The 19,722-nt window shown below is 36.2% G+C and overlaps 1 protein-coding gene across 10 annotated transcripts in view; it reads left to right on the top strand.

Annotated features, from left to right (window-relative positions):
* The window catches only part of ATP13A3 (ATPase 13A3), a 56,842-nt gene that overhangs the window by 15,745 nt on the left and 21,375 nt on the right, over window positions 1–19,722 (top strand). For 9 of the 10 annotated variants that reach the window (XM_086843604.1, XM_086843610.1, XM_086843609.1 and 6 more), the window contains 12 exons: window positions 4,626–4,719; window positions 6,456–6,629; window positions 7,127–7,297; window positions 7,554–7,624; window positions 11,157–11,237; window positions 11,945–12,014; window positions 12,870–13,004; window positions 13,782–13,854; window positions 14,633–14,764; window positions 15,794–15,973; window positions 18,689–18,846; window positions 19,502–19,690. In XM_086843604.1, the coding sequence (XP_086699730.1) occupies window positions 4,626–4,719; window positions 6,456–6,629; window positions 7,127–7,297; window positions 7,554–7,624; window positions 11,157–11,237; window positions 11,945–12,014; window positions 12,870–13,004; window positions 13,782–13,854; window positions 14,633–14,764; window positions 15,794–15,973; window positions 18,689–18,846; window positions 19,502–19,690 (1,528 nt within the window). Of the gene's footprint in view, window positions 1–85; window positions 174–4,625; window positions 4,720–6,455; window positions 6,630–7,126; window positions 7,298–7,553; window positions 7,625–11,156; window positions 11,238–11,944; window positions 12,015–12,869; window positions 13,005–13,781; window positions 13,855–14,632; window positions 14,765–15,793; window positions 15,974–18,688; window positions 18,847–19,501; window positions 19,691–19,722 lie in introns of those variants that run through there. The other variant, XM_086843603.1, reaches the window with a different exon arrangement.

Consider the following 19,722-nt stretch of genomic DNA (forward strand, 5'->3'; position numbering starts at 1 on the left):
TTAATCTTTTGATAACAGTTTGAAAAGCCCTTGGAGACTTTTTTTAGATTTTAGACAAAATAGTTCATTTGTCAGGACTTCCCTTGTAGATAGGGTCTGCGTTATTAAGAACAGCCTCGCTAACTCATGGTAACAAAAGCAAGTGCAGAGGACAGCTGCTGGACTGCTTGTTGGTAAGAGAAACTGTTGGTTATCACAGGACTTTTTACAAAAATCTGAAACGAATAAAGTAGGGAGTGTTTAAGATACAAATGTGTAAGTTTACTCGCATGTTTTAAACACAGATGGTAAGAGCATAAGCAAAAGTAATAACCTGATGATTTTTTATGTGTATTCATACATGGATTTTGTTAAAGACTTCAGCTTTAAAAATTACATTTTAATCTGAGAAATCTGGGGTTTAAGTTACCCAGTAGTTGCAAGAGATATCAAAATTTTGTTCTTTTGGAGTTGTAATTTGTCCAGACTCCAAAATTTTTGATTAGAATTTATGAAATTTTCACTTATATTGAAAAACTGGAAGAATAAACAGATGGCAGTGTGTGTATTATTTAGTTTTTAAGGACTGTGGAACTGGGACAAATGTTGAGGGCAACAGAGGGAAGATTGTCTTTGCTTCCCACCCCAAAAATCAAACTCTTAAGGGTAAAATTTACACATAATTTACTAATTATACAAGCTGTTGGAAAACTGACTTGAGGTAAGCCGGTAGTCCTTCAAAGGTGTGTCTTGCAGAACTCTTCAGGTGTACTGATGCAAACTTGCTCTGGTGCTTTTAGAACAATTTCCTTAATAAGTATGCCTTGACTTCACTTGCGCCTTTTATACTGTTGCTACAAATGTTTGTTACTTACAAATATTTTGATACAATTGCGCTCTGTACACTGCTGTAATTTCTTCAGTGATCCAATTTATGATTTATTTTAGCTCCAAAATAGTATCAACTTAAATCTGAAGCTGCAGGTGCTGTCCTGCTTACTGCTGCACACTCTTCGGGACAGTAACAAATTGGAAATACTGTTCAACTTAATTTTGATACACTGTGTTTTGCAAAGTTGCAGATTTAAGCTTGTGACTCAAATGTATGCTTTTAGAAGTACTTAAAGTTCAGACACCGTTCAGATGATCGCTAGACCATTTGTTACTTTTGTATCTATATTGTTGCAAAATGTTGCAAGTGATTTCATTCTCATAATCTCAGTGGCAAACAGCATTTTCTTGCAGACCTTTTTGATATTTCCTACTACTCTGACTCTAGAATATGCTTAGCTGTATAATAGCATGTACAGCTAAGTAAAGTAATAAGTAAAAATTATGAGTGGAATGATAATAACTTTCACAGTTTCCATTGGTTATAAACCTTCTTTCTTTAAAAAGTTGCTATTTTCAGTTTTTTAAAATGGGAGAGGATTTCTCTGGCTATTCATTCCAGGGCCAGAGAGAGGCTGAGTGGCAGCCTGTAATGTGTGCCAGAGGCACATTATATTTGATATTCCCATGTTCATATTGCTTATTGCAAGTGGATTCCACCTCACTTGGAGTACTAGTAAAATGTCATACTCTCTCATGGTCTGAAAACTCCAAGGTTTATATTTAAATCTTTAATAAAGGTTTGAATAGTAGAATGTTTAATTAATTCCCCATCATATTCTAGAAGGAAGGAAGTAAAATTCAAATGCAGATTGCTAAAGTCTCTTCTGAATTGGTAGGGTTTTTTCAGTCTGACCCAGCAGCCTGAGGTCACCCAAGGAGGCAGCCCTGGGGAGCTCATGTGGTGGTGTTCAACCCCAGCTTTCAGAAGGGCAGTGGGAGAAAACCAAAGATTTTACCCATTTGAACTCTTGATGTCATGCTTGGGCTGATAGTGTGCCAGAAAGGATATGATAGGAGGAAGAGTGCAGTTCTTTGTTTTGGAATAGGAATCCAATTTTCATGACCCATCAACAAAGAAAATATCTCTGTGATGCTTTTTTCATTTAGAAATTTGAATTGGAGTTTCATATGGAAAATGACCAGCAGTATGTGCTATGTTGAGAATGTGTGTTAGTTGAAGGTTGTTCAGTAAATGAGTCTGTATATAATAATGCAGATGGAGCTAATGATGTGAGTCAGAAATAGCCTCCTAATTCTCCTCATGTATTCCCTGTCTGATTCTACCCAGCTGTTCAAAGAGCTGACTGAATCATAGGAATTATTGCTAGTGCTGAGATTTCCTTTCATACTTCTTCAGACCCACAACTTGATGTTCCTTCCCAGCAGTGGAACAGCCCTAAATGAAGGCAATTGCACTTCTCTCTCATATTGCCATGATGTCCCATAAGGTCCCTGTGCTGACATATTGGCCATATGGAAATCTTAGTTGAGATTCATTGATCTGGAAGCTATTTGCATTTATTTTTCTGCCTGGTGCTTTCCTGTATCAAGTTCCTGCTTGATATGTCCATCAAGGTTGGAGAGCTGCTTGCAGGCACCCTTTTTGATGTTACTGTACATTATAGTGGGGAAGTGTGTGTTTAAGAGCAGACCAATTATAGTATGATTAACCTAATAATTCTTTCCTGGAGCTGTGAACTCTATTAGTAAAGTACAATTCTGTAAATACACAGAACTTTCTCTACCTGCATGACTTCTTGATTGAAAATGCAATTTGTATGATGTACATGAAGTTATTTGATGTGATTAATTCAAAGATAGTCGGTCCTCAGGAGCTTTCTTAGCAGTCCTGTGTAGATTTAGGACAGATTTAAACTGGTTTTATGTATTATTTATATCTTTCCCAGGATAGAAGGCTCCTTAGTTAAGAAAAGTGGCAATTTAAACAAAAGTGTGGTTTAGAGCTTTGACTTGTGTGGCTTAATTTCCAAATAAATCTGCAGTAAAATGATAGTATAAGAATAGAAAATTTTCATCTTAACAAGGCAAGAGAGGTGTGAGCTGATGTTCCAATCAAAGGAGGCAGTTTTTGCCAAGTTAGCTTCCATTCCATTGTTCCATTCAGAACAAAATGCCAACTGTATCAAGCACTCAATTTGTGAAGCAGTCAGCTGCTTCTCACCTGAAACTCAGCTCTGTAATGTGATGTAGTTCTCTCATTTGAGTGTGTGTTTCTTCTACTAGGACCTTATTCAGCAGTGGGACTAGATTTCTGAGGAGATCCAGTTTTGGGTAGCAAAAGAAACCTTTCCTGTTGGGTTCCTGCTTCATTTATTGGGTTAACTGGGAGGGAGATGGTAGGTTGCAGAAAACACATGCGGATGTGATGCTGTTGATAAGCTGCAGGAGATGGGAGGAGGGACCCTTTGAAGCTGACATTGCTGGTGAATAAAAGTGCATGGATCCAGGGGCTGGCTTTGAGAGGATCTGACTTGGAGTCTGGCGATTGGGTTTGTGAAAATGTTGGGGAGTTAAGACAGAGAAGTTGGTAGTGATTGTGCTTATTGTGCTGCCTAATACTAATAACTGCCTGAAAAAAGACAATTAGGGTAGCTGCTTGTGCTGTGACTTAATACTTGAGGACTGGTTATAAGCTGTGGCAGTAAGTGCTGTCTTCTGAGAGATTTATGTGTGTACGGTAAATAAAATTGAAGGCTTTGCCATGTCAGTGCAGAGAATTGTAGTTAATCTATGTCTTGGCAGGTGAGCAGTGGCTATTTAGTGATTTTAATTGTGGTAGTTGTTTGTTCCTTTGCATTAAGTATAAATTGTATACAATTAACATGTACAGGGATGCCCAAATGAAGGTTAGATGCAGTTTTAATTTCAAAAATTTGGCTTTTTGACATGGTACTTCTGATCTTACTTGTGTGTGTGATGAGGAAGATTCTGATAAGCCTCACAGTATGTTGTAGCCTTTGTTTGTAGTTCTCCCCTGTAGGAGTAGGGATCTGTGGGCACTACATTCATCTCATAGTGCCATATTTTTTCCATGCCTTTTATTCATGAAAATTGTGATCATAATCTGTCCTCAAAGCACCTCTCAAGATTAGCAACTGTGAGAGATTTTGACGCAAAATGAATAATAGAGGAATGGCAAAGAAGGGATAAGACTGACCAAAAAGCATGTCTTGATTTAGACATAAGAAACTGGGGACTAAACATTTTTAAGCATGTATTTATACTTCTGCTCAGATGACAAGTTTAGATCTCAAGGGTACTGTGCCTTTCCCCTTGAAGGATAGCCTGACTTCTGAAAGCATCTGATTGGAGCTGTTACATATAGAGTGATAAAAATGTGTAATATTGACCTGCTTTTAAGCTTTTTATTTTTTTTTTTCAGGATTAATTTACATTTCCATCATGAAACTTGTAGAATGTACCAAAAACTGCTTGCTGCATGTAGAATGTAGCCAGGTTAAATTGGTGCAAGCTTCTTCCTCCTCTTTTAAATTCTGATGTTTCTGTAGTATTTCATTTGTATTTATCTGATGTTAAATCATAAGGCTTTATAGACCTCTTTGGATAGTTACTTCTAGAAACTAGTGACAGTACAAATTTAAGATGAATACTAGTATTTTATCAGTATTGTGTTTTATGTGTACAGTTAACAAAAGTGACATGAAATGACCTAAAACTTAGGTGTAAAATCAGTAACATTGTTTCAATTTTTAATTCTTGTCTTGTTGAAGGTCTTCCATATCTCAAGTCGAGAAGTTTCATATCATACTAAACATGGAGAAAGAAGAAAAGAAATACGTCAATAAAGCAGAGGAAGATGAGATGGTAATGGATGTTGTTGATCTATTTTTATACAATGAAAAAAACAGTATTTTCAGGTTTTCCTGTTTAAAGGGGTCATATTACATTGGGAAATGGATTGTCTCAGTTTAAATTAATTTAGCAATTTTATAAGATTATCCTTGACAATATTTTTTAGTATTAAGAAATTAGTCTTGGGATAGGAAAGGTTTTTGTTAAGGTCAGTAGTCCAATAGGTAACACATTTTGGTGCTTAACATTTCTACTTTTACACATGAAAATGGAAACAAAGTGGGTTATGTTTTGGTGTTTTTATTATCACTATTATTTTGTTCTTTTGTTAGTTGGGGTTTCTTCCCTCCAAGTCCTTGAGATTTTTTGTCATATTTTAAAACAGGTTAATGCTTCATAATGTGATTCAAAGTAGTAAGTTGTGACAGGAAAGTACGAGCAGCTAAGCTTTCAATTTCTAGCCCACGTGGGGTTCATAGGGATTTTTCTAGCCCATTTGGTATGTATAGGGATTTTGTTTCAAAAAAATGATAGGTTTCTGTGAATTGTTCTGTCCTTGTGCACACTGCTAGGAAAAGTAGTTTTTCACTAGACAGATCTAATACAGAAAGTAAACAAATGCATCTTAGAACAGGAGATGCTTATGGCCTGATCATTACAATTATATTTTTTTTAGGAAATAATTTTATTTTGTCCTAAAAAGAGGCATTAACTTCTCTCACTGTCTTTCACTCTCCTATTTTTATTGCTGAAGAGTGCTTTGGGGGTAAGAGAATGGGCTTTATCTCTGCTTTTTGTCATCAGAGAAGGTGGCAAAACAAACTTTTGCAAAGCCTTTCCTTAGGAAAGAGGTTTAAATAATTTCTAACACTATTTAATGAAAAGTAAAAAAACATCCAAGAAGTTCATGTCAATATGAACAATGGTTCGGAGTCAATGGGAAACTTCATTGCCCTTTTACAGCAGGAAATATAATCTAATGATGTAATGTGAAACTCAGGAATGTAACACAGTGTCCACTAAAACACTAAATCATTTTCTGTTCCTGGCTGTCATCAAGTTAAGCTGGTGCTTGCACACTGAATACTTGGGGCATTTTTCATGGGAGAAAGATTTTTCAAACTGGTGCAAGTTACAGAACCTTTGAGTGTGGCTTGGAGTTTGCAAAATAGCATTTCTTGTTAGATGGCAGGCAAAATAATCCAAATTGTCTACTAAAAAGTGATATTTGATGTATTTGGGGGCTTTTTTAGAATGTATGAAATTCAACTTGCAGTAGTAATTTGAAACTGAATGCTAGCTAATCACATGCTATGTCATAAAATCAGCATTTCACAACACCACACACTTTTGCTCTTAAATGTTCAGCTGGTTTGTGCTGTGTCATGATCAGAAGTGTTGTTCACTGAGAGTTAAGGCAGGTTGTGTTGCAGCCTCAGTCCTTAGGGAGCAGTGCAGAGAGGAGACAGTCTTGCAATGAAATGTTTTACACAGTGTGGATGATCTACCTCTGTCAGGCTTTTATTTATGTTTATACTTCTGACTAAGCAAAGCAGTGTGCCGTTTTAACTGCCACTCCATCATATATTGAGTGTTTCAAATCTTTCCTTCCCCTAGAAAAGGAAAAAGAGGAAATGGCTTTGAAATTTTGTTTGCTTTAAATACTGTACATTATGAAAACTTAATGTTGGTATCCTGAGCCACAGTAATTAAGAGAGTCATCATTACTTATTTCTGCTTGCATGCAGGAGATCTATGGCTATGATCTGTGTCGCTGGAAGTTGGTGCTAGTTACCGTGGGAGTGATCTGTTCTGGTGGCTTTCTTCTCCTCCTCCTCTACTGGATGCCCCAGTGGCGTGTGAAAGCAACGTGCAAAAGGACTGCGCTTAAGGACTGTGAGGTGGTTCTGCTGAGAACAACTGTAAGTGTACAGGGGCTGTGCTTGCTGCAGTACACCAGTCCTTGCCTTGCTGTGTAGACACAATTGTGTTTGACAGCAGGTGCTCCTGGGGACTGTGTGTAGCTCTGCTGCCTCTGTGGGAAGACTGACAGGTGTTTGCAGTGGGAATAGAGAATAGTCTATCTTTAGTTTTAAAATCAAATACATGAATGCTGTTGTCATCAACAGTTACAGAACAAATACCTTGTTCATATAAGCTGAAACATGGTTTCCCCTCCCTTGTTCAGCAAAGATACATTTGCTGAAGAAAGGTGTAACTGCTGACCCAAGTGCAAAACTATGCTTTTAGAATTGTGGAAAGAAAATTATTCTTAAAGGTAACTGATATTAACTTGGAGATATGTTCTTTAATTCTGTATGGGCTCTTCTAATCTATGATCTGTGATTTTGCTACAGCTGTTGTAGTAAAATGTTTAAATTCTCTTTCAGCTAACTCATTTTTTCCCCCTCTTTTTAAGGATGAATTCAAGATATGGTTTTGTGCAAAGGTTCGCGTTATGCCTTCCTTGGGAGCCAACCCTTTACAGAATCCTAACCCTATCGTGCACAAGGTTTCAAATGGCCATGCTGTTCATTTCTCTGAATCTGCTGCAGAGGAGAATAAAAACGATTCAAAAAAATATTTGCCTGTAAGTAAACTGTCAGTTTTATGCTGGCTAATTATCAAGTTCAGTTGAGAATAAACACACACAGTACAGTACATCTCCTCAATAACCTGTTATTGGAAATTGTGGAAAGCTTGAAAGATTATGTAAAAAGAAAAGTATTAATTTTTCAGTGTAGCCTTTCTAAATTCACTTTCTGTCACCTCTCAGAATAAAGCCATTCAGAAGAGAGGTGTTAAGTGGTACCAGTTTTAACATCTATTTTTTGTTGCCCTTACAGATTCGTTATTTCACGCATCACAGTGTGAAGTATTTTTGGAATGATTCAGCTCAAAGTTTTGATGTTGTACGGTAAGAATACTTTTTCCTTATGCGTTGTGCTTCCAACTGCAATTAAAAAAAAATAAAATAACATGCCTAAGAACATGATGAAAATTGGTGTTATTTTCTGACCAGCTGTTATAGCTCATTGATTCTTTGTTTGAACCATAGTGAGGGCAGGGAGATTTTTAACTGTGTGAATTTGGAAGGAAGGTGTTTTGTTTAATCTGCCTTTATCAAGTGTGATTTGTGTAGGGTGATGGGCTGCATGCCTCTAGAGGCTTTTTTTCCTGTTCTTGGAGTGTTACTTGAGAATCAGAGCACCTGTTCATGACAGTAGTATTCTGCAAACACTCAAAAACTTTGCTTATTATGGAATAACTTAGGTTTTTTGTGTTGCTGAGCTGGACCCAAAAGGAGTATCTAGGAAGAAGGGAAATTCATCAAATACCTTATTTGCTCATCTTTGTGTAGGTCCGTTTCTATGTTTTAGTGCAGTTAAGCTGGATCTGATCCAATTTTTTGGACTCCTGGTACTCTTTAGTAACAAAACCAGGTCTATGGCACTGAGAAAAAATGTCTTTTAGTGGGCAGCACTAGCTTGTGATGCACTGTATTTTCTTTTATCCAGCAGTGTTGATGCATGATGTTAGGGTTGAAGAAGAAAGTCTTTCTGTGATATGACCTTCTCATAGTGCCACAAGTTAAATGAGCACAGGTTTCTCCGTTTTTGGCAACTGCCCATTAAAATAATAAATTCAGCTCAGAAATATAATCTCTTTTAAACTAAAATCAGTGTTCACTGCATTGAACCATCATGTGGAGATGTTTTTTTCCCAAAAAAGTGTGTGCAAATAATATGGGAAGTTGTCAGCAATGAAAACAATTTTGAGAAATTATTATAACAGAAACAATTACAAAACTGAGCGGTCCTCATCTGGGAGGGTGGAAATGTGTCAGTTCAGGAGTAAGTAATTAAAAGCTTTGTATGCATTTTTTGTGTTAAGCCTCCCATGAAATACAGTTGTGCAGGTAGTGACACTCATCATTTTGCGTTGCAGGCTCCTGTTTTCATGCCTGTAGTGCTCCTAATTTAAACCATTCAAAGGGAATAGTTCCCACAGATGAGATTAAGAAACTGTACTTGTATGTTACGATCAGGTATTGGAAAAAAATCGTATGACTCTACGTGTTTGGAAAAAATATTGTTCCTTAGCATTAAAGCAGTGACTTGAAACTTGGCATTTGTGGCTATTTGACTGTGCCTTTTGATGTTCTTGTGATAACTCAGCCAATTTATAAGCCCTGGAAAAATCTCAGATATGCCTGTGAAGTTATGTGAACATTTATTCAATCACATTCATGCTGATAAGCCAAACTTCCATTTGTTTGATGTATTAGCCATGACTGAGCCTGGCCACTTGTTTAGTCAGGTACAGTAGCTGAGCTGGAGGTGATTATTTAGCTATTGAATAATAAAGAGGAGAAAGAGCTGGATCTGAGACATTCTGGATACTGTTAGACCACTAAGTCACTTTTCCACAAGGTCAGATAAAAATGCCAATTTGTTACAACTTTTCTCTGAAGTGTATGGTCATGTAGTGAAGTACTGGATATCATGTGAAAAATAATATCTGAGCTTGTGAATGATAAATATTCTGAAAAGTAGTCTTGAAAAATTTGTCCTTTTCCAAGATATGTTTTCTTATTCTTCTCTTCAGTTTATATGTATAAACCAAAAATTCATATTATCTAATAAGATAGTAGAGAATCAAATTAATATTTTTAAAGAGACACTCTGTGAGACAGCTCTTTATAGTAAAACCCTTAAAGCATGCTTGTAGCTGTGATCTAAGCACAACGGTGCATCATGAAGAACATTCACTTTAGGCAGCCAGTTATGCGAGTACTCAGAGACAGAACAGTTGGATCACATAATGAAAGGCTTAGCACAACACAGAAGGGGGCAAATTAAGATTTCTTGGGCAACTAATTTAGTTATGAGAGCTTGAGTTTCATATCATTGTTCTTTTTATATTACCATAATATTAAGATCACTGTTTTAAACACAGGAAATGCAAGTCTAATTGTTCTTGGACTAAGTCAGACTTGGTCACATAGCCAGAGAGGATGCAACTCTGACCTTGGATGTCTGTTTTGTTTTAGCTACTGTCAACTGAATTTCTGAGTGGGTTAATGAGTGCTTCATATAATAAACTCTGCACACAGGGAGTTTTTATTTTTTTAATGCCCTGGGAATTCAGTCTGTTGTAGTAGTGTAAAAAGCAGAGAATGTTGTGCTATAAGCTTTGTCTTTGCATGGACATTGCACATATAGGTATGCATGTTTGCATATAGAAGACTTAAATTTAGGAACCCTCCTGAAATCCTTAAGTGTTACATTTCTTTTCCTACAGGAAAATAAAAATTATTCATGATAGAGTGGGAGGAAAGACACAGCTATTTACAGAGTATTGTGTATTTTTAAATCTAAAATAGTATTTTTTAAATCCTTGAACTTAAAAATGTTTAGAAAAATCTTGTAAACTTAGGGCCAAGTTAACACACAATTTTCATCTTGTATTCTTGTACAGGCAGTTGGTGGGAACCTGATCCTAGGCTTTACAGTAGTGAGAATATTTAAAGCTTTTTTCCCTGTGTTCTAGAGAATGGAAGTAATTGTTACTAAATATGCACAGTAAAGAGTCGGATTTTTTTCTTTTTTTTCCACTGGGACAACTCTGAATCCTTTTTGATAGATAGCTTAATAGATAGCAAATATTAAAAACATTTATGTGGAATAATGCTGGATTTGTCATGGCATCTGTGAAAGCCTTTTGGAAGGTGATGATATATGCCCACTAGAAAATGCCTGGATATTGGGCAGCATACATCTGATTTACTGAGTTTGATAGCTAACACAGTCCCATAGCTGTAAACATCATGATGTTTTAGGTGTTTCTGCATATCTGCAGATTTCCTGAAGCACAGCATTGGTTTTCATGGCAGGTGGGTAAGCCCTGTGAAAACGAGTCTTCTGGTGATAAGAAAGAACTGAAAATGTAGAATTTTTCCTAGTCATGGATAACATTGTGATTGTAAGATGCTGCAAAATAGCTGTGGTATAGATTTATTTAATAAATGGACTAATAATTATTTCTAAAATACTTCCATTATTACTTAGAGTCAAAAGAAGATAATTTGAAGAAATGTTAATCCACATTGATTTCATATAAAACTTGCTCACTTTTTAGAGGCCTTTAAATACTTTATACTTTGAATATGCTAGTATTCTACTTCATTTTTTAAGTGTCTCCATTTTGATTGAAATAGGTATGACTATCCTACAGAGTAAGATATATCAACAAGAAGATTGCTTTTAATGTGTTGTTGGTATCTGCAGTTGTGACAAAACCAGCTAAGAATACATTAGTCCATAGATTTTGTTATTTTGTAAAATCGTGTATACCTCTTGGCAAAGACCTAGCTCTTTCGAGTCACTGAAAACTTAGTTTTAAATATTAGAGTTCTTAAATAACTCATTGACTTTTCCTTTATTTAGAGGTCTAGATGAATCTACCTTCTGCTCTGCAATTCATAACGAACACAGCACAGGACTGACAAAGGGAATGCATGATTACAGGTAATATTGCAGTAGTATTTGAGGGAAGAATTGTTTGGTTCATTACCTGTGCACAGAGTGTTAAAAAGGCTGGAAGACAACTGAATGAGCAGTGTCTGAATTTTTTGAAAATTAGACCTTCATACAGGTTAAAATATCTGCTTGCTTATCAATCCATCTTCTGGCATTTTGTGTCTTTTTCTAAAATTAAAGCCTTTTCCCTCAGATCATTTTAAGGGCTTTTTCATGTCACTGTCATTTAACCAGCTCTGATCCCATCAGAGCTTGGTCTCTTGCTCCCTCTTTCATGATTTGCCTTTCTTTATTCTAAGAATAAAGCTAAGATACAGGACCTTGAAAACTGTTGGTACTGCAGGGTAAGAGTTAATATTTACTTAAGCTTAAGTTAATGAGAATTACATACTGGCTTTCAGAATGACTTATTTAATAACATTGGACCCATACACAGTTTACAGAGAAATCTTGTTATGAATGAATCTAAAAAATAAGGTACAGTTCAAATTGAAGTGTAAAATAATTATCTTTGTATTGGAACATCTCACTAGGTAAATTATCTGAAAAGCACTTTTTAAAACTATTATAAATAAGAAGAGAGTTACAGATTTAGGGACGTGTGATACTTTATCAGATTAGTGGAATTACTTTGACATCAATAAGATTTCTAATAAAAATCTTTACCTTTTTTGTATTTTTCTTTTTTAATGCAGAAAAGCATTCTATGGAGTAAATGAAATTGCTGTGAAAGTGCCTTCCATTTTTAAGCTTCTGGTTAAGGAGGTAAAATCCTTTCTTCAACAAGTTAAAGAAAAGAGATATATCATTGAAAATTGTTTCAAGTGCAGTGACTGTTGTTCCAAACCTTCCCCTAGAGCCCAACATTGTAAAACAAAATCATATGGACAATTTTTTTGAGCTCTCCAGCTCTCCTTAGAGCTAAAGGTCAAAGAGGCCTCAGCTATAAGCTCTTCATAGTTCACAGCCTTGTGTCTTAGGAAGGACATTAGAAAACATGTCAGAATCCTTTGAAAGGGTCAGCATCTTATTTATTTTTTGTATTTAGTTTAAAACATAAAATTACTTGTGCTCTCCATGAAGAGGCCAGAGATTATATATTACAACATATGCAGCAAATGAAATGTGGTATTGTACATCTTTCTGTTGTATTTGTCCCATTTTCCTTGTATCAGGTGGATTTCAATAACTAGTTTGTTATCTTGTGCTATAATAATGCACAGTAGAGCTTTTGGACAAAGAAACTTTCCAACCTGATCTAATGGAGTAAGAACCTGAGGTATCAGAGCATTTATTAATAATAAACAGAAACTAACATCCCAGTTGGTTTAGGAATTATCACTTAAGGTGCATCAGCTATTCCCATTACCTTGTTCTGAGATGTAAGGAAAAATGCTTGCAGTCTTCAAAGTCTGTATTTGTGTATTAGTTGAATGAGAACTGTGTTTTGAAGGGGCAGAGGAAGTAGTGAAAAAAAGGGTAATTTTGGCAAACTGAACAAAAATTATGTACAAAAAACTGAAACTGTCTTCTCCATGGAATAGGATAACTTCAGCTTTGTTCTGATGGAGAACTCATGTGACCTTTTGGTGTAACTTGAATGTTCTGTCATTCTTCTAGGTTCTCAACCCTTTTTACATTTTCCAGTTGTTCAGTGTGATATTGTGGATCACTGATGAGTATCACTACTATGCATTAGCAATTGTGATTATGTCTGTAATATCCATTGTTAGCTCACTCTACACCATTAGAAAGGTAAGTTCAAAGAAAATGGATGCATCTTTTCGGCTTTTTACTCATTGCCTTAATCTGTTGTGAAATTGCTTACAAATATTTAAGAATTTTTCAAAGTAAAAATTTGAATATTGTTATGCATTTTCCCTCTTTGAGCTGAAAGAATTTTGATTTTTAGTTTTCTTTGAAATTTTTGCAGACTTTCCATGCTGATGAATCAATAGGTTGGCCTCAGATAACAGAAACACCACCTTGCTTAAATAAAACCTGGACACAAGTTTATGTACCAAGTTTTATTGACAGTAGTGATTCCATCTTGCATTGTTTCCTTGTTTGAAAAAGCCCTACAGAACTGAGCACCAGTGAAGCATATGGATTGTTAAACTGGTGGTTCAGTTTTCTCTGTAGACTTAGCTGATGGAAATCAAAGTAGTAATTATCCTTAAATTGCAATCTCTGAATTCAAATCAGAGACAAAAGAAACTCCCAAACAACTTCTACCTTAATTCAAGTTCATGCAACTACTGCAGCTTTTACTTTTGTATGTTAATGTCTAAATAATTTTATAAGGTTTTGCATGACAGTGTTCGTTTGCTTCCAGAATGCTGGAAATTAAAAATAGGAGCCTGTACAAGTTGATGCACTCAGACTTTATTTGCTAACAAGTTTCCTAAACTATGTTCAAGAGAATGTTTTGAGTAGTGTGAGTTAGTAGAGAATCTTGTGGCTTCTTCTGTAGAATGTGCATTTAGAAGAAAGGCTGTGCTTTTGAATAATGAACTTTTCTCCCCTTTGCAGCAATATGTTATGTTACATGACATGGTAGCAGCTCACAGTATTGTAAGGGTTTCTGTCTGCAGAGGAAACCAAGGTAAATTTCATGGGTGGCCTGGAAGGTTGAATTAAAATTGCTCATGAAGTGTGAGTGAGAAGTGGGTCTGCATCTGTTTGTTTGGGTTTTTTTCATCAGCTTGAAATACTTGCATTTCTTAGTAAAATTGCATGGGGAAAAGAAGTTCAGCTTGGAATTTAGATAGTGTAATGGAATGAAATGCCTTCTAGATGGTATTTTCAGTGAGTATCAGGTTTGTTCTAGATTAGGTGCTTGTTCTATTGCAGTTTCTCATTCTCTGGCATTCTGCCGGTGTAATTGTTATTCTAGTTTGTTTCCTGATTTAAAGATGTCCATGTGTTGGGTCTCCATTACAATTTATTACCCAACAAGGGCTGCAAGATGATTTCTGATCTTCCCCTCATTTGGATACCACAGAAGTTAAAGGTGTGGTATCCAAAAAGTTGTGATGCATGATATTGTTTTTAAGACTTATTTGTGTCGGACTCATGTCTTTATATGGAAGTTACACTCTAGGTAATTGTCAATATCTTTTGTATAAGCTTGATTCCTTTCATTTGTCATGATGCACTCAATCCATGTGCTCTGGAGTTTAATCTGTGGTGGAATTGGGGTTTAACAATGGCTTTTTCTGTGTGTTTTTAAAATCTCTTCATGCCATTAATAAAATGAAGTTGAACTTTCATTTTATAATAGTTGTACTTGTTACCACCTGGATCTTGGATATGAGGATCTTTATCAGGTTTTATAGATGGTGGCTATTTTCAAGTAAACTTGTTTGTTTTCTAATATTCAGAAATAGAAGAAATCCTTTCCACCGACCTCGTGCCTGGAGATACCATGTTGATTCCATCCAATGGGACAATTATGCCCTGTGATGCAGTACTGCTCAGTGGTACTTGCATTGTAAATGAAAGTATGCTAACAGGTAAAGTAAATTTGATACACAGTGCTGCATGGCTGAAAGTATTAGTTTGTACCTGTGTACATGCTTACTTGCAGTATGTTTTAACAGCAGTGGATATGTTTATTTTGTTTGAAGTGTGTATATTCTTACAATTAGACATATTCTGAAGTACTTATGTACTTGTGTCCTGCTTACCTGCAATAGCTATGTGATACTGCTTGGAAACTGGAAACTCCAAAAATGAGCGATGGTTTCTCATTAAAGATTTCTTCTTGATAGTTTGTCTTCCTGCCTCTTGACTTGGTGTTCTCAGTGCAGATGGAGTTCTGAAGCCTGCTTCTTCAGAAATTTTTTTGCCCAAACTTTTTAGCTTCTTCCAAAAATGAAGGTAGTTAATAGAGTGTTCTGTTCTGTACTGTATTTAAAACCAGAAATTATTATCTCAACTTGTGCCTGCATATGCTGAAACCAGGGATCTGATGTATTTAAAAGATAGGTTCAGTGACTAGGATGGGCTTTTTGTTAGTCCTAGGATAATCTGTCCAAATTTACAGCCCTTAGTAAATTGTAGTTCAGAGACTGTGTGTTCTATCATGTTCAGTTTTTCTGAATATACTTGATCCTCTTGCTGCTGCTAACAACTGATAAAAACTGATTGTAGCTCTAGGTTGAGTGCACTCGGTCACCAAAGAAGATGAGAATAGTTTTCTTCAGCTTCTAGTTTTTCTGAGTAAAGATGAGGATGATGCTTTTCAGCAAGAAAATGAAGCTTGTCCTATTTTTTTTTAATGAACTGTATTTTACATCTGTGTGACTTAAAGTAAGGGGCACAAAAACTCTATAAGGAGTAGAGTTAAATAGCATTTGGTGAAGGAATCTTCTGAGCTGAGGCTAATAGGTGAGAGACTACCTAATATGCTGAAAGGAAAATTACTTCTGTAAGTCTGCCTGTGTGCTGGTGAAGTGAGATTATATTATTCTGCTTGTAGTTGTGAATGAAAAAATGTCTGTTCTTCTCTGATCTTGCTTAGAGACTTTCTTTCCTTTAAGGTGAAAGTGTTCCTGTCACAAAGATTAATCTGCCAAATCCTTCGGAATATCCAAAAGCAGTGGGAGATGAGATCTACAGTCCCGAAGTGCACAAGCGGCACACGCTGTTCTGTGGAACCAATGTCATTCAGACCCGGTTCTACACTGGAGAGTTGGTCAAAGCTCTGGTAGTGAGAACAGGTATTGATTGTTAAGCTTATCCCTTGTTAATGTACTACTTCTTTTTGTAGGTATATGTCAACTATCTGATACTGCTAAGCTTGGGTAAAGGAATATACCCCAAATAGCTTGATAAAAGTCTTAAAACAATAATAAAGCCAGATGGTGGTCTGAAGATTAACAGCTGGCAAGCAAGAAAGTGAATCATTCTTCAGCATCAATTTAAAACTTACTCAGATATGTTTTCATGTCCTTCAGAGGTTTTTTTGTAGCGTGTTGGTTGAACTCCATGTACCCCTTGGAAAAGGTTTGGGCGGGTAGTGGGGAACAGCTGATTTTTGCAGAGTCATTCACAATGCCAAATATTTTTCTTTACCTATAGTTATTCTAAAGTATGTAGTGTTTACTTAAAAATGAGTTTGATCTATCTACAGAAATGCTAATTCATATGCTAGAGATCTGGGTTGAATAATACAGATATTCTGTGAAAACCAATTGCACAAGCTAATACAATTGTGGGATTCTGCTTTACAAAGATCATCTTAAGAAAATTACCACAAAATACATGAATGTAAGCTATAATCCAAGGTACAATAGAATAAGATAGAAGAAATTGGACTGCTTTGACTAGACTGCTAATTAAAGCAAATTTTCCAACAAATAACTTCATCCTACTTAGCTGCTTTTTACTCTGTGTACTCTTTTCACCTTCTGTTAGTCTGTTTTAGCAGTAGAAGTTCTGATTTTCTGTTTTATTCTCTTTCTTGAGGCTTTTATTAGTCTTTTCTTTCAGAGACATTTTCCTTCCCTTGAACATATCTGCCCTTTAACAATATCCATCTCAACTTTTTTTGTTTCTTAAATAAATTTCACGTGCCCAACTGATGTGTATTTACAGCAAGGTGAGCCCAAACAGCAACAGAAATTAACTGCTGAAGGCATGTTGCTTTCTGCTCTGCGAGAGAGATAGTACTTTGTTTTGAAGTTTGATACTGTGGTCTGTAACTCTTACAAGGAGCATTGCAATTGCTCCCAACACACTGAGTCTTACTGCCCTGACACTGGAAATTTTGTTTGTAAGAATGTTCTTTGCCCATGACAGGTATGAGTTAGCTCCTGTTTTAAACAGGATGAATTTAGCTCTGTGGGCTTTATTCAGGTTTTATGTATGGACAAACATTTTCCTGCTGTGGCTATGTATAGAGAGAAGGAAAGTGATGCGAAATTCTCTGTTCTTCTCTCTGGTTCACAGTTTTTAGACAAGAGGCAATTTCCCTCTCCACAGAACAGGATAGATGTCTCAGCACTTGCAGCTTCTTGCTCCTAAGATCTCAAAAAAGATTTAGGACAACAGAATTCACTATGGTTGTGTGCAAAGGCATGTAGCTCTAACCTTGTGATAAACCAGGATGTAAGAGTGATCTGCTGAGACTATACTGACAGTACTTTTCAAATTAAGCCTTTGACATGTTTGATGTTACAGCTGAAATACATGTAAAATGTATTCATTTCTTTCCTCCTAAAACTCAGTTGATGGATATCGTTGTGGCTCTTATTTGTAATTGAAAAGAATTCAAAACTGGGTATTTTGCTTTAGAGAACAGAATTGTCCACTAAAGTTATCCTTATATCCAGTGTGATCTAAAGACACCCCATGAGGTTTTCATTTATTATTTTATCCTGATGTGCTCTATCTTGTACAGAACCTTCTGCAAAACCATTGAAAAAAAATAGAAAGTAGTTCTGATTTTTTTGTTGACCGCTATGTTGAATTACAAAGCATTCATCGCTAAATACTCAAGTACATACAGACATAATGAACTTCTCTGAACAGGCCCATGGTTCATATTCTGCAGTAGCAAATGCAAAGCCTGGAGGCTTCATCACTTTTCATCTCGTGATGATCTCATCCACTTTAAGAGTGATGCCATCTCTGTTTTGGTAGAATCCTATATGCCAAATGTCAGGGTGGAGGGATCAGCCTTTGCTGTGGTGTCTTGCAGACTAAGAAGCTGTCAGGGAGCTGTCACTAATACCAGAAGACCTTCATTGATGTTGAGGTTGTAGCAATAGACTTTGAGGTCTAAGAAGATCTAAAATGTTCTTGGCACACAAAGTTGGGCATTAATGTTGGCCTCTTTAAACATCAAGGCAAAAGTTCAAGGAGGACCTTGGGATATCTGTTGGTTGTTAAGCTGTAAGACCTTTAGAAGGGCAGTCTCCTAGTTTAGTTGTCAAAATGCTATCAGGAGGTACCTTTCTCCAGAAGATGACTCCCTGCACTGCAGTTTTCTTCTGAATCTTTCATTCTGGTTCTCAAGGGACCTTATGGAGACTCGCCATTTAAGTATTTAATGTTGGACTCTGAATATCTTAATTTTCTTTTTTGCAAGGACTGGCTTAATTAGACAATAAATATACCCTCTAGTACTGTGAGGAACAAAATGCAGTACAACAAACTCTGCCAGGTCAAACCATGTGAGGTTTTGCTGCTGCTGCAGAGGAGGGGTTTGTTTGCATCAGCAGCATGTCCTTGCCATAGGAGAGAAGCCCTTAGTATGACGTGCACATATATTTTTAAAACACCTTAATTACAGTATTGCAAAACATCTGCTATGGATATTGAGAAACAGTTGTAATGAAATTAGTAGCTTAAGGGTTTTATTGAGGTTTTTAATATATTTGAATAGCTTTGCTTTTGTTTGTATTTTTAATAACTTACTCCTTTATTTCTAGGCTTTAGTACTGCTAAAGGACAGCTTGTTCGTTCCATACTGTATCCAAAGCCAACTGATTTTAAGCTCTACAGAGATGCCTATTTGTTTCTTCTGTCTCTGGTGGTGGTGGCAGGCATTGGGTTTCTTTACACAATTGTCAATAGCATCTTAAATGAGGTATGTTATAATTTCTGGTCCAGAACTGCCTTATTTTAGAAAAGGGTGACCATGACTTCCATCACACTTCACATGATGAGAAACATTTTGATTTAAAGTGAATATTTTTTTGCTCCATTTTATATCAATGAAATAAGACAAGGTTATTGAGAATAAGTTTCAGCACAGAAGCAGAATTTGAATATCTTACAGAGAAATTTGAGTTTACTTTGATTTTTCTTATCCCAATTACTTACAAGATTACTATCTGACTTACATACAGTTGGAAGAAATATGATACAGCACATCTAAACTGTGCTGCAGGCAAAAATATCCTTATCAAGGAATAACCCGATAACCGTTAAGCTTTTTGGTTTGTTTTTTTCTTTCTCTCAAAAAAATTTGTATTATTCAGCTAATGTTTTAAAGTAGTATATTTCCACGGGGAAAAGCGACAATTTGAAGTTATGGGTTGTGGATAATTTAGGACTGGATTATTGTGGTTGCTGATGGTGGATGGAGATTGTGTTAAATTTCTGGGCAGTCCAGAACACACTGTACTGAGGTTTTGCTCATGGTAACACAATGTGTGGGTTTTGCTCTTGGTAACAGATCAGTGGGATAGTGAATCTGTGAGCAGTGAGTTCTTGTTCATTAACTCTGACCTCTGTTGCAGGTTCCAGCTCGTACCATCATCATTGAGTCTCTTGACATTATCACTATCACGGTGCCTCCAGCACTCCCTGCTGCTATGACTGCTGGCATCGTTTATGCACAAAGAAGGTTGAAAAAAATTGGCATCTTCTGCATCAGCCCACAAAGGATAAATATTTGTGGCCAGCTGAATCTTGTTTGTTTTGATAAGGTTAGGTGAATTTTGAAACTCTGCTGCCTTGA

This window comes from Cyanistes caeruleus, chromosome 10 (genome assembly GCF_971803275.1).
Source record: "Cyanistes caeruleus chromosome 10, bCyaCae1.hap1.1, whole genome shotgun sequence".
NCBI classification, from domain to species: Eukaryota; Metazoa; Chordata; class Aves; order Passeriformes; family Paridae; genus Cyanistes; species Cyanistes caeruleus.